This window comes from Ailuropoda melanoleuca, chromosome 3 (genome assembly GCF_002007445.2).
Source record: "Ailuropoda melanoleuca isolate Jingjing chromosome 3, ASM200744v2, whole genome shotgun sequence".
NCBI classification, from domain to species: Eukaryota; Metazoa; Chordata; class Mammalia; order Carnivora; family Ursidae; genus Ailuropoda; species Ailuropoda melanoleuca.
In genome coordinates, this window is record NC_048220.1 from 105741548 (window position 1) to 105756033 (window position 14486).

A 14486-nucleotide genomic window follows, 5' to 3' on the forward strand; every position below is an offset into this window, starting at 1 on the left:
TGGGGAAGGGAGAGGACCCCGTTTAGAGCAGGCAACTTCGTTTGCCAAGGGGGAAGGCGGCAATCAACGGCTTCCACCAGCTCCCTCCACACTTCGGAGGGGCCTTCCAAAGGGAGCTTTAGAAGCAGGCCTCGGCTCCACAAGGGGGGCAGAGCCGGCTCCCCACCTCTCTTGCCAGGAGCCTTCAGGGTAGCCAGCCCAGCCAGAGCTCGTGTCTACTGAGCACTTCCTGGGTGCTGCGCTCCGCGGGTCCCGTGCCTTGTCTCATTTCATCCTCCACCTCCTGCTATTAGTGTTTCCACTTCACACATAATAAAACTATGACTCAGAAAGGGAAAGCAAGCAGGCTGCAGCCACACAGCTGGGGCGTGAGGCCCCGCGATGCTGCCCCAGAGCCCAGGCTCTTGCCTTCTGCCCCACCGCTGCCTGGGTGGCTGGCACTGGGCCCCCATCCATGGAGCTGAGAGCTCCTTTTCTGCCGGTCTCCAGTGGACAGGGCTGGCTGGTGGCAGCAGCGCTCCCTGGCCACCCTGCTCAGACTCTTTTCCCACCCACAGAGCCTCCACAGACCCAGTCCCAAGGACCCATGTCCTCCTCCCCACCTCTCTCCCACCAGCAGGCTGAGCCCGGCACAGAGAAGAGGCCTCTGGGGCTTTTGAGAACAGAGGGGATGGAGGGAGGGAGGAAGTGTCAGGGAGAGGCAAAAAACTCATCATGTTTCTTTGTACTGAACCAGGATGCGGGTCCTGCCACCAGACAGTCACGTGCAGACTCCTTACCCCTTGGACAATGGCCCATGGACCCTGCAAAAGCCTCCAGCTTCATCAGTCCCCCTTTCTCAACCCCGCCCCCCTCACTCTCCGCTCTCCAGGCTAAGGTCCCTCAGGTACTCGGCAGCCCTTGGCTCTCAGTCTCTCACCTCCAGGCTTCGCCCATGATTTCACCTGCCTGGGGCCCTGTCCTCCCCGGCCCTGGCTAGCTAGCCCTCCAAAACCCAGCCAAGCACTCTGTGCACCGGGATGCCCAATCTGCCCCGCTGGGCTCCAGAGCATCCTCCCACGTGTTTCTGGGCACAGAGCCCTAGGGCCTCATGGACTGTCTCTGGAATTGATCCCAAATCACAGAATCTAATCTATCTCTGCGGAGGAAGGAGATGCTCCCTGTCCTGTCCATTGGAGATGGGATGCCACTTTTTCAGACTGGTTTTCTCTTGTTCCTTTTCTGATTCAACTGTCTATGGATTCAAGGGAAACACACTTGCGTGGCTACGTGTGGGTCATTCACTAAGCGGTTCATGTCTAACTCTTAGCCTTTTAGTGGTTCCACTGAGAAGCCATCTCTGGAGCGCAGGTTAAAGAACAAGGCTTCCCAGCTGTCTTCTGTACAGAACAGAACGTCCCTCTCAAGCAGCACCAGCTGAGCCGGAAGCTGGGTGTGCACATCTCCCTGCAGGCCCCCCGGCCACCCCGACCGCCTTGCCCTTTGGTGTGATGGGTCAGGGAGGGCCCTTAGGGAAAGCAGCCCTGTGGAAATCACTGTGGACATTGTCAAGAGTCAAGTGGCAAAAATGTTCGGTGTGGCTTTGTTTAGGAGACTAAAAATCTAAAATAATGCACGTTTTCAACTATTAAATGAAGTGTGGTACATTCACAGACTCAAGCCCATGGAGAGGAATTGCTAATGACACCAGAAGACGGTCATCATTTATCACTAGGAAGAAAAAAAAAGCAGATTATGAAACATAATGTTGAAAGAGAAAAACCGCCTCCAGGCAGATATGTAAAGCAGGGTTGTAGGGTAAGACGCTGACTCGGAAACTAGAAGGCCCAGATCCAAAGGCAAGCTTTGGCACCCCGTAGCCAGGAGACAATGGACAAGTCTGCAAACCTAAATGCTGGACTTGCATCATCTGTCAGGTGGGGAGGACGCTGGTCCTCTGATACGTGCTAGGCCTGAGCGCGGTGAGACTGGCACAGACCAAGCATCCAATAAACAGGAACGCTTAGGATTCCTTACAGCGTGCTGATTGCTGTGTTGAGTGATTTTCATTTTCTTAGGTTGGCTTTTTTGTATTGTTAAAAATTTCTGCAGCAAATGTGAATTACTTGTATCAATTAAAAAAATACATAAACAAACATGACCGCACAAGAAAGCAGCCCCATGGAACTAATTTCTGAGTTTTCCAGCATGTTCCTGAGGACGTCAGGAACGGATGCGCTGAGGAGATATCAGGAGAGGTTTCCCGGAAACCCACTGGCCGCCTGTGGGCTTCAAGCCACAGCGGTGTGCCTAACCTCCATGTCCAGGGCGAGGGGATCATTTACCTAAACTTCAATCAGCCTCTACGGCGTGCATAGGACCGTGTGTGGAGGAGTCCCACCAAGGGGTTGGAAGGGTTACCCAGGGACCAGACCAAGAGGGGCACTTACGCTTCGGCGTTTGTGCACTTCACTCGTGATTCCGATTCTTTCACAACAGTCTTGCATCACAATAAAAGTGGAAATGACATCATTTGATGTAGTAGGAAAAGGTTTAATAACACGCAAAAACGTTGACAACTTTTAGGATTAAAGAGAGGTTTGCAAAACAGAATGTCAGTATATTCTCATTTCTACAAAAACAACCTCCCACATCAGACAGAAGGGCAAAGTCCTAAAATATGAGCAGTGGTGGGACACATTTTTAAAAATTTTCTCCTCATGTGTCTGTATGTTCTCAATTTTCCACGATGGACATCCATCATTTTTGTGATTTTTTTTTTAAAGGTATATTTTCTTAAAAGGAAGGATTTGGCCCCACATTTTGCCTGCATTTCTTAGCCTTTGTCTTGCCTCCACTTTCTCCGTCCCCGCTCCCCCCCACCCCGACCTGTTCTCTCACCTGATTTTAATCGATGCCATCTTGCTGTCCCTCCTGTGTCCTTGAAAAAGGCCTGAAATCCTTGTTGGTGCTAGGCAAGGCAGAAGCCAGGGCACAGGTCCAGCCCGCCGCTCCCGTCAGTGGTCCCCCACCACCCCGCACCGCCTCCTGGAGTATTGTTCTAATTAGTGGGGACGCAATGCGAACCCAAAGGCGGAACTATAAACACCAGAGGCAAAGACCCATAAACAGCTGGGGAACTGAATCCAGCTTGTGCAGATGGCCCTGGCCCTCCTTTACACGAGGGCCTGGATGGGGGCTAGGCTGGCCACTGATGACTTCCCTCTGCCTCCCCTCCTTAGACCACAAGCTGCTATGAGCCAGGTAGTTAGAGACTTGGGGGGTCAGTCTTGGGTGAGCTTATAGCCACATGAAGAGGCAGTATGGGGACCAAGGATCTTCAAGGTCACCAGAGTCCCATTACCTGCCCCTCGGCCTCAATTTACCTATCTGTAAAATGGGGAAGAGAAGAACCAAGAGACTAATTGGGCCTTCTTTTTAAAAAAAATTTAATTAATTTATTTATTTGAGAGAGAGAAGAGCGTGAGCAGAGGAGGAACAGAGGGTGAGGGACAAGCAGACTCCAAGCTGACTATGAAGCCCAACATGGGGCTCAACATGGAGCTCGACATGGGGCTCAATCTCAGCAGCCTGAGATCATGACTTGAGCCAAAATGAAGAGTCAGATGCTCAACCGACTGAGCCTCCCAGGAGCCCCCTAAATGGGCCTTCTTAGCTCTACCATGTCCCCTGAATGTATGCACTGGGACTAAATGCCTATAATATACGCTTAATATAGTATAATAACAATACATACCATTTAATAACATAAACATATGCTATAATAAAATTATCTACAATACAACCAATACATCATGTTATGTGTTATTGTATGCTAATTTTTAATATTATATATATATTTTTTTTAGTGACCATCTACAGACACCTGCGATCAGAGAGCATGTAGAGGCAAACCAGGAAGACTTCCTGTAAGAAGAGAGATTTAAGGGCTATGGATTTGACAGACAGAGGAAATAAGCCTCCAAAAATGCCATAATGGAGGAGAAGGGAGAGTCCTGAAGGAGAGGGAATTTACAGTATTTCTTGGGAAGTTGTCTGGGGGGGATCCATGTCTGTGTTCTGCCCTGGAAGCGCACAGCCTGGCGCTATACAGGGCAGGAAGAAAACACGCTGGACTGAAGTGACCGAGACTCGGCCGCCTCTAGTTACACAACAGAACACCTGGGGAACTTGGTAAAACAGATTCCTGGGCCCTTCCCAGAGTTCCTGCAGCAGAATCTGGAGCAACATGGCCAGGTATCTGCTTTAAAAACCTGCTCAGTTGATTCTGAGGCAAGAAGTGGCCATGTCGGGCTCAGACGGGTGTTCGGGAACCTGGGGTCCAGAGTCCCCCAGTGGCTGGAGACAGAATGTGGGGTAGGGTAGATTCTCCCATCCTGCTCCATGCCCGATCACCTGCACAGTACAGCCCAAGGGCTTCGGGCTGTGGAGTCTCCCAGGCCAAGGACTCCCAGTTGTGTGATCCTGGCGGAGTTACTTAACCTTTCTGAACCTCAGATCCCTCCTCTATATAATGGGAATGATACTAATACTTAGAGAGTTAGTTGTAAGGATTAAAAGAGGTAGCAAGCAGAGGGCCTGCCTGACAGTGAGAAATGCTTTTTAGTATTCATATAATTTAACTGATTGATAGTATTATTTGTAATATTACTACCCCCCCCCACCATTAACCACCAGCCCAGTCTTCTGTGGAGAGGGTCACAGGGACTCTAGCTGCGAGAAGCTGGGGGCACACTGCCCCTTGCTGGACAAGTTCTAGACTGCACTGGGTAAGTTCAAATTCAAGCTCCATTTCCTCCCTCTCACCCCATAGATGTTTGAGCGTGAACTTCTTAAGAAAAGTTCTACATTCTTAAATAATAGTACAATTATTAAAATGAGGAAATTTAACACTGATACAACACTATTCAATCCACACAGTCCTTATCCGCATTTTGCCAGTGGTCCCTCCGGTGTCCTTTAGAGCTGATCGTTTCCTGGTCCAGAACCCCTTCCAGGGTCACACATGACATGTGATTGCCAGATGTCTTCACTTTCCTTTAATTTGGAACCATTTCTCAGCCTTCATCTTTCACGACTGTGACATTTTTAGAGTTCGGGCCAGTTATTTTGTAAACTGTTTCTCAACAGAGATTTATCTGTCGGCTGGATTCGTGTTACACTTTTGTCAGAAACCTCACAGGCATCAGAAACCTCACAGGCACTCCGCTGGGTCCGTCTCATACCACGTCAGGCTGTCCCATTCTGACGATGTGGGCTCTAAGTCCCCCAACTGTCAGCATGTGGGAGCTGGGCTCTGAGGGCCAGAGAGGGAGGGGAGACTTGCCTATGATCTCACAAGATCCTCAGCTCGGGACCTTGACGAGTGCTTAGGACAGCTGTGGCAAGGCGAGAATTCCTCCCCCCCGCCCCCTGCCAACGGCCCCCCTGCTGATGGGAGGCCGAGAGCTGGGTCAAGGACACCTGTGCTGCCTTCATGGCATCATCCCTACACCAGTCCGGGTGTCTAGAGCTCCCTTTCTGCATCACCCATTTCTAGTTGTTTTTTATTAAGACTTTCATTCCACAAGACTTTCATTCCTATCTTTGTTTTTTAAAAAGTGTTGCAACCAAAGCTGAAGTCCCCTTTGAACCTTTGCCCTCTTCCCGGTCTCTTCTTCCTCCTCTAGAAGTAACCAGGTATCAGCTTGGTGTGAGAGGTATGTATCTACACTCCCGGGAAAAATACACCCTAACGCAGCATTCCTTCCAATAATGGTCGAACTGTAGGTCAGTCTCAGGGAGGTCGCCCTGGCGGGACGTGAAGACTGAGCTCATTCTTCTCAACTGCATCCTCAGGTACCAGCGTGTGGCTACACTGGCGGCTATGGAGCCGATCCCCCATGGACGGGCATCTAGGTTGTTCCCAGCAGTTTGCTATTACGGAACACACTGCCCTATGCACACGATCCATGGCTTCTCTGCCGGAGAGGCCTACTTCTGGAGCCTAGACTGCTCCTGCAGTACCGGATTCCTTGAGTGGGCTCCTCTCAATTAGGGGATGAGGACAGTCTCATGGGCCTTTATTCACTCAACCTATTAGAAATGCAGACTCTTGGGACACCTGGGTGGCTCAGTCGATTAAGAATCTGCCTTCAGCTCAGGTCATGATCCCAGGACCCTGGGATCAAGTCCCACATCGGGCTCCCTGCTGCCTTTCCTCTGGGCTTATGCTCTCTCTCATAAATAAATAAATAAACAAACAAATAAATAAAATCTTTAAAAAAAAAAAAAGGAAATTTAGACTCTTGGGACCTCTGAGAGCAGCTGGGATGGATTTTCACACTGTGTTTCAAGGAGTTTTAGGGTTCCAAGATAATATGGAGGACAGAGAGGAGGAATTGGCTGTTGAGAGTCCAGACCTCGACCCCACTCCAACCAGAGTACCCCTGCCTGCCTTTACCTGGTTTCCAATTTTCTCTTTTAAAAACAAATACCAGCTATTTTAAAATTCAAAAATCTCTAATGTGGCCGGACCCCCTAACTGGCACAGGAACCCTTCTGTATCACGCCTTCCGGAACTGCTCACATGACTGCAGTGTCCAGCCACGCAGCATCAGTGATGCCACAGGACCCGCCCCAGGCTCCCGGCTGACGAACCGTGAAGGTCTCTGCCAGCGCTCCCCGTGCACAGGGGCTGGCGCGCTGGTGTTCCCAGCTGTGTCCTCACACAGCCCTCAGGCGCGGTCCACGTTCCTGCGCACCTTCTCTGGCTCGCACTCCGTGTGGCCGGGTTCAGCGTTCCGCAATCTTCTTGTGTATCAGGGAGTTTGTTAAAGTGCACTTTGCTGGGTCCCGCTCCCAGAGGTTCTGAAAGACTGCATTTCGGGGAGCCCAGGGGCGTACATTGTTTTAAAGCTTCCCAGGGGGTCCTGAGGGCGCAGGTCCGGAGGCCTGCGTTGCAGACAGCGGACCCGGGCCTCTCTGCTCTGCCCCTCCCCGGCAAATCTCAAGCTCAGCCCTCAATCAGGCTGAGAGGGCTCGAGAGCCATGTGTTTTAACCAAAGTTGTGGTTCCTCAGTCAGTGGGACTCTCTGAATTAATGAGAATCCACAGGACTCATCAAGCAAAGCCAGGGTTTCCCAAAGCGCGGGGCCTCAGCGTGGAGAGGCTGAAATGCAGATGGCTGGGCCCCTACCCCACACCTGCTGGAGCTGACTCTCTGCATACGCAGCCTGGGGAGCTGCAAACTCTCCAGGAACGGCCACTGAATGGGGTCCAACTTCCTCCGTACCCCTCCGATGAGGGAAACTGAGGATCAAAGAGTAAGATGACTTATCCCACCTTACGCAGTGGTGGCCTCACCGGCTGTGGTGCGGGCCTCCCCATCTCCACCCTCCCCTGCGGGCCTTTCTTAAAGTTCAGAGACAGACAGACATGACCAGTGCGTACAAATAGAACCCCACTTTATTAGCAGTTAGTTCGAGATTGTACATTAATGGAGGAAGGTTCCCACTTTTAACACAACCCAAAACGGCTGGTTCGAGAGCCCGGAGCAGGTGAGCTGGGTAGCACCCCCTTTCCCCCCTCTCCCCACCCCCACAAGGGAAGGAAACCTGTCTGCTCCCCTAGCGTGCCCCCCACCCTCTGCAGTCAGCCCTCTCCTCTCCCCAGGAAATGACATGAATTTCATGCACAAATTACAAAAGGAGCCCTCTTGCTGATATTAACAGCTAGCACGGTCAGAGAAAACCCTCTCCTCCTTCATTCTCCTCAAGGGCCAGAGAGAGGAAGGAGAGAGGGAGGGATGAACTTATTAGGATAAAACACAGCCAGAGTCTCCCCAGGCCCTTGACACTGACCCCTCACAAAGCCCATGCCCCCCCCCAATCTCTGAGCTGGCAAGGGCCAGCCCTGGGGGACAGCTGGCCCAGGGCTGCAAACCAGGCACCCAGCATTGCCCTGAGGGCAGGGGTCTAGGCCCCCCATCCTCACTTCGACTAGACCCGCTTTCTTCTTTGACATTTGAAAAACCCTGCTATAACAGCCCCATCTGCTCATCCCATAAATGGGGAAGTTGAGGCCCTGGGTGGGGGGAAACCCTCACGAAGCTACTAAATGTACCCAGTTGGGATGAAATTTCACATCTCCTGCCTCCAGCCCAGGGCTCTTCTCCTCACACCACAGCTTGGGGGAGGCAGTTCCCCAGTTAGGCCCTTCCCTGGTGCATCCCAGGGGCCTGGCTCTGTTCCAGTGCACACAGACCATGGGCCTCCAGGAAGTAAAAACCAGGAGGCCACAGAACAGAGAGAGAGAGAGAGAGAGAGAGAGAGAGAAATGCTATTCAGTGCCCTGCGGTCCATCGCCAGGATCAGAGGAGACGGCACAGGCTCTTCTGAGCCAGAGGCATCTCCTTCCCAGCAGGCCCAGCACGGACGGGCCCAGCCTCCTCCTTCCAGAGGGGCCCAGGCCCAGCTGCAATGCTGCCTCCTTTGCCCTCCCCTGAGCTCCTGGAGCTCCACCTAGCCCTTCTGCTGGTTTGGCACTTGGTACAGGGGACGGGAGAGCTGCAGCGAAGTTGTCAAGTCAGCACAAAAGGCAGAAATCCACACAGCCGAAATCAGCCTTGACGGGACAGGGGCTAGAAGAACACATTCTATGACACCATGAGGAAATGATCACACAGATCCAGAATGTAGGACTTCAACAGGACAGCAGGCCTGCTCTCCTCATCAACAACATCATTTAAACAGCCAAAGCGACCAGAGAGAGGGCTTCTCAACATTGAAGACACTGAACAAAAATCGCAGATACAAGATGTCATGTATACGCCTTGACCGGATCCTGATTCCAAAACCAGGCGTAAAAGTTATCTGGGGGGGAAGCAAACATGGACTGTAAAGCAGATGTTCTTGGGGAATCACTGTTGTCTCAGGTGTGATACAGGCCAATACGTAGGACAATGTCCTAACTCTCAGGGGAGGTGGGGGGAGGCATTTTGGTCAAGTCTCATGATATTTGAGACTTATGTTTAAACTAATTTGTAAAAAAATATATATGTACAGAGAGAGAACGAGTGAGAAATCAAACGTGGCAAAGTGTTCGTTTGAACTCTAGAGGGAGGGCAGGAGGCGTTTGTGACAAAATGATCCCTACGACAGGTCTTCACCTGCTCTTTTGCTCACGACCCAGTGTGGCCCGCTCCCTACAGCGACCACCAACGACCACCAACGTCTGTGGGTCAGCCTACTTGTCCCCCATGGGGAGCAGACGGCTCCTCCCTCAGCTGGGCCCCGGAGGCCCTGGCTGCTCCCCCTCACAGGCTTGAACGAGGCCCGTCTCTGAACTTCAGACTCACCCTCCAAGCGCCAGACGCCTGGCTACGGCAGCTCCAGAAGCCCGAGGGGCTGAGGCGGCTGCAAGCGACAGGCCCACCTGCGCCGCCCCAGGCAAAGGTCAGGGGAGGGATGGGAGAACCGAGGGTGGAGTCAGCTACAGGAGTCAAGCTGTTTCTCTTTCTGTTTCTCTCTCTATGGCCAAACACAGTGAATGAGTGAACGCCAAGACACAGAGATGCTATACCCACCGCCCTCTCGTTTGCCCTCTCAGGATCTGTGCGCTCAGCAGCTGAGAGCCCCTCGCAGGATCTGTCTGTCCCCCGCCCCAATGTCTACACGTCCTGGCAGCAGGTCCTCCAGCAAGATTCATCAGTGGGAAGGGAAGGAGCAGCAGGGACCAGACAGACTCAGAACACGTGGCAGGTCAAGTTCCCAGCCTTCCAGAAGGGCCTGGACAACATTTCCCACTATTTCTCTTGCTCCCACAGGGCCCCACGGGGTCTCGAACCTGCCTACTCCTTCCTCAGGCCAGAGGCAGAGAGAAATGGAGCTGGCCGCCTACGGGTCCTTCTGAGCTCCCAGAGATGGGGGCAGGCGTCCAGACACAGAGGGCGGATCTCCGCACGTGGGGGCTGTAAAGGTCGGCACAGGCCACGGAGCCTGAGCCCCCTGCCGCAAAGTGGGAGGCCCGGGGCTTGCACTATGGAAGTCGCTGCCCCTTTCTGCGAGCTGGTTCCATGGCACTGGCAAGTCTGCACGAGCACACAAGCAGGCATGCCACCCCGTCCCCAGACACTCTGTTCCTCGCCCCGTGGGCCTGACACTGGGTTCCCAGGCTCAAAGGCCCCAGTGAGAAGCATGACTGGAAGGCTTCTCTCGGAAGATAGTGAACCCACACGCAGCTGTCGCGCTGAGTATCTGCCTTTCTTCTCACTGCCAGTGAAGAACTTGAGAAAAGGGGTCGGGGTCAGAGGTCAGACAGACCTGGCCCCCCCACAGACAGGGGGAGGACCTCTCAGGGAGAGCAAGGCAGGACTGCACGTGCAGACCAGGAACGGAGAAGGCTCAAAGGCACCCTGGCTGGGAAGGAGTGGTTTGTCCCCTATCCTGGAATGACCACGGGTGTGAATGAGGGAGGGACAGGAAGCTGGCACAGAGTAGGGTCCCCAGGATGGGCTCAGAGGCAGTGTGGCATTGGAAGAAGAGCACTGGACTCGGAATCAGGAGCCTCAGGTTTAATTCTCGGCCCTGCTCGTGCCCAGTTCTGAGTCATCGGCCAAGGAGGCCGCCTCGCCTTTCTGGACCTGTTTCTGTACCCATCAAAGGACCCTTCCAGCCCCAAGATGCTAGAGTCTTCCAAACAGGACAAGGCTCTCCAGAAAGGGTTTTCTGGATGTCGATTGGAAGCTGAACTGGCAGTGGGAGGGGCTGGGGAGAGACACCCAGCCTTAGTCACTTCACATTGTTAAAGAAGGGGGTAGGAGCAGACCCTAACCAGAAAACAGCCCCGAGATCCCGTGATCTGCAGGGGGCCTGGAGACAGTTCTGTGGGTCCCAGCGGGCAGCCCAGCTCCCAGGGCAGCTCCCAACCTAGCACCATGTGAGGGGGAGGGGACAGGCCAGCCTTCAGCCCCCTGGCCTCCCACCCCAGCCCTGCTGTTTCCTTTGGCCAAAACTCCTCCAGGGTCACTGTGCTTCCTGAAGCCAGGTTCCTGGAGAGAGTAGGTCTTCCCTGTGCATCTCACCACCTCTGTTCAGCTGCAGGAGGCCCCAGAGAGACCGCGACACTTGGGGAGGGAACACAGACCTCTCCAAGGGGCACCTCCACACTGTCTCCCTGAGGCCCAGACACACGAAGACACGCCCTCCCCTCCCTTCCATCTCATTCTCTAGCACTGAGATAGGACACTGGGGCTTGCCACCATTTTGTACGACTGAATTAAAAACAAACCCAACCAAAAAAAATATAATATATATATATACACATTATATATATATATAACACAGTGCGACCCCAGCACCCAGGGTATAAACTCTGGCACCAAGAAAAAAAACAAAATATTAAAATACTTTAGCTTCTTAGTATTGGGGGGGGCGGTTAAGGGGGTCTCTAGGAGCCCTTGGCCACAGGTAGCTGGGGCAAAGCCGTGGATGGCAGTCTCACCCACTCTGCCCAGTGTCTGCCAGGGGCCAAGGTTGGGGGTGGGCGTGGGGACAACATATGTACATTGGGACATGTATACTGGCAGACTCCTGAACCGCCTCAGTCTTTTACCACAGGAAATACCACACGTCATATCCCAGGGTGAGGAACGGGTAGGGAGGCTTGGGTCTCTGGGTCCAAATGACATGGCAGTGCCCCAGGGTCCTGAAGGACGCCCTGAGGACTGGGTGGATACTGTAGGAATCAGCGATTCTTTCCCCAAAAGGGAAAGTGAGATGTGAAGGTATTAACCAGAATGTGTGTAGAGGTTCAGCGTTCTCTTGAGGTGGCCACCCCCACATCCAGCCCAGTGACTCTGGGTACCCAGCTGACCCCTCTGAAGTGCCTGGCTCAAAACAGTCAGGGAAGCATCCAGTCTCTTTCCCCTGTTTGGCAAAAGGCCCAGCTGGGCTCCTCTCCCACTTGTCTGGAGGACAGGGAAAATATGGCAGCTAATACTGAGGGGATACCCTGCCGGGGCAGGGCGTGATGGGATGAAGGGAAGGGCATGGTTGGTAGAACACAGTGAGGGACAGAAAAGGGAGACTCACGGACTCCCTCTCACCAGGAAGTGGCCTTCCACCAACAGGGAGTGGCCTCCCCACGGAAAGCCGTGAACAAAATGGACCTCTGGTGGCTAAGGCGGTCCTGTAGGCCACAGACCCAGCACTGGGTGCTCTGAGGCGCTTGTGGACCTGCCTGGGCTCTTCTCCTGGCCCTGCCTGGGCCTCAGCTGAGTATTGCTCGAAGTGCTTGGCCAGCCCAGGCCCAGCTCCCCACTCTGCAGGTCAGTCTGGCTCAGCATGCGGCAGGCCATCCAGGCCGTCACAAACGTTCAGTCTGGCTGTGGTGGCCACGGCTACCTGGTGTTCTGGAGGTCCTCCCGCAGCCAGGTGGGCAGTGTCTGGCCCATCTTGTACAGCAGCTTGGAAAGCTCGATGTTGTGGTCCCGATAATAGTCCTTCAGGAAGGCGCGGGACTGGAACAGGAAGGAGAGTTCAGATCTTGGGGATGTGCCGATTCAAGAGGGACCCTCCCCTCTGTAACCCCACTGCTCTGTCAGCGTCAACCCACACACCCATCATTTATTCACCATCTTCGTTGGTAGCCTCCAAAGAAAGCTAGATGGCAGGACACCAAAACATAGTACACAAGGTCAAAATTCTTGTGATAGGGAGAAAAGAAGGAATGAATTAAAATCAGGACGACGGAAAGTCACGCGTGTGACCTTTGCCCTATATCCTTTGGACAGGCCATTCCCTCCCGCCAGAGCTCCTATCCGCCCACGCCTTGGGCCAAATGCTGCCCTGTCCTCGCAGGCCCAGCTCCAGAGTCCCTCCCCTCCAGGGCCCCTCCCAGCTCCAAGTATTATCTCTGGTTCTGAGATCCCCTGGCACTCCTGTGCAGCTCTCTTACTGCATGAAGTGCATCCTGCCTTGTATTCTTCCTGGTGTGTGTGACTTATTCCCCTCCCAGACAAGGAGTCCCTTGAAGGCGAAGAACACGTCTCACCCATCCTCAAAGCCCACAGCATGCAACGCTAGGCAGAAGGTAATAAAGACTCACTGGACTTAATCGCTTCGAACCCACCATGTCCCAGTTTCTATTTCCTCCTTGTAAGAACACCATCTAAGAATGGCCAAGGCTGTTAAGGTGCTGAGTGCAGGGTAAAGGGGAGAGACGATCCCCGCCAGTCAGGGACCTCCGCGGTGATCCAGCTGACACAGGCAACGTGTCCACTTACATCCAGGTCCATCTCTGGGTATTTCCGGCCCTTGCTTTTGCCCAGACACTTGGTTTTCCCTCCTTCGAGCAGTTGGCACCAAAATCCTTTCTTTGGATCAAACCTGTGGAGGTGGGGAAAGCCTCTGGATGGAAGCTGACCCAACCCATGCCCTTCCCCCCTTAAGGCAATGTTCACAAACCCCAGGAGTGGCAGAGCCTAGACCGTGAAACCCACTCCCCTGGGCACACTCTGGAACCCAAAGACAGAGAGACGTGTGGGGCTGGGATTTGCTTCTGCCGGCCCTGGGCTACACGCCTAAACACGTCTGCCCCCTTCCTCCTAGCAGAGAGCAGCTCGCGTGCTCGAGTCTCTCGTCCCAGCAGGGCAGACTGAGCCCCTCCAGCAACCCAGAACAGGAAAGCGTGCCACCCTTCAGGGTTCAGGGAAGCCTTTCCCGAGCATGCTCCTACTCAGGCCCGAGCAACTTTTTCCACCCAAGAACCCAAACAGGGAAGAAAAAGCTTAGTGGCATTTTTTGGGTGTGTGTTTTAATAAACTGTCTATTTTTCCAGAAATGCAGTATCTGCAGCTGTCCTTCAGCACGTCCATCACTGGAAAGTTTTGGCTTTTGGAGTAAACTTCAGAAATGACAGAGCAAGACTGCCTTTAGGATTTGAAGTCATGCTGGGCCTTCAGAGGGTTTTAGGGTGGGGGGCAGATGAGCTCTGAAGCTGCCGAGGGGAGGGGAGGGGAGGCACGGTGGCATCAGAATCCCGCCCCCGATCAGGAACCATTAGGCGCTTCTCGGGCGTGAGGACAGCCAGAAACAGAATTCCCATTCGGCAGGTATGGGAACGGATTTCTGAATGGGTCCCAGGGCAGGCAGAAAGGAGGAAGAAGATGATGATGAAGGTGATTTCTGAGCAGTACTATGTGTCAGGCGCTGAGCTAAGAGCCCCACGTGCATGCTTCATGCAACACAGTGACCCTCGGGAGGTAGGAGTCAAGACCTTTATCCCCAATGTACAGATGAGAAAAGGGAGGTTTGAAGGCGCTAAGACACTTGTCCAAGGTCACACAGCTAAAGAAGTAATGGGTCTCCTATCTCAGGCACCTCTGATGCCAAGAGCCCAACACCTTCAGCGGCTGCTCCTATTAGCCTCAAGGCACAAACTGAAAAACTGACTGCTTCTCTTCTTCACCTTTAACCTCCTGACAGTGAGAAGGGAACATTCTTGCT

The 14486-nt window shown here is 53.3% G+C and overlaps 1 protein-coding gene across 2 annotated transcripts in view; it reads right to left on the reverse strand.

The window, feature by feature from the left end:
• Positions 1-7428: 7428 nt before the first annotated feature.
• NDST1 (N-deacetylase and N-sulfotransferase 1) overlaps positions 7429-14486 on the reverse strand; it is a 58661-nt gene continuing 51603 nt past the window's right edge. Inside the window, exons 13-14 of one of the 2 annotated variants that reach the window (XM_002918140.4) lie at positions 13265-13367; positions 7429-12499 (exon numbers count right to left, since the gene is read on the reverse strand). In XM_002918140.4, coding sequence (XP_002918186.1) covers positions 12380-12499; positions 13265-13367 — 223 coding nt within the window. In that variant the 3' untranslated portion in view covers positions 7429-12379. The remainder of the gene's footprint in view (positions 12500-13264; positions 13368-14486) is intronic. The other variant, XM_034656873.1, reaches the window with a different exon arrangement.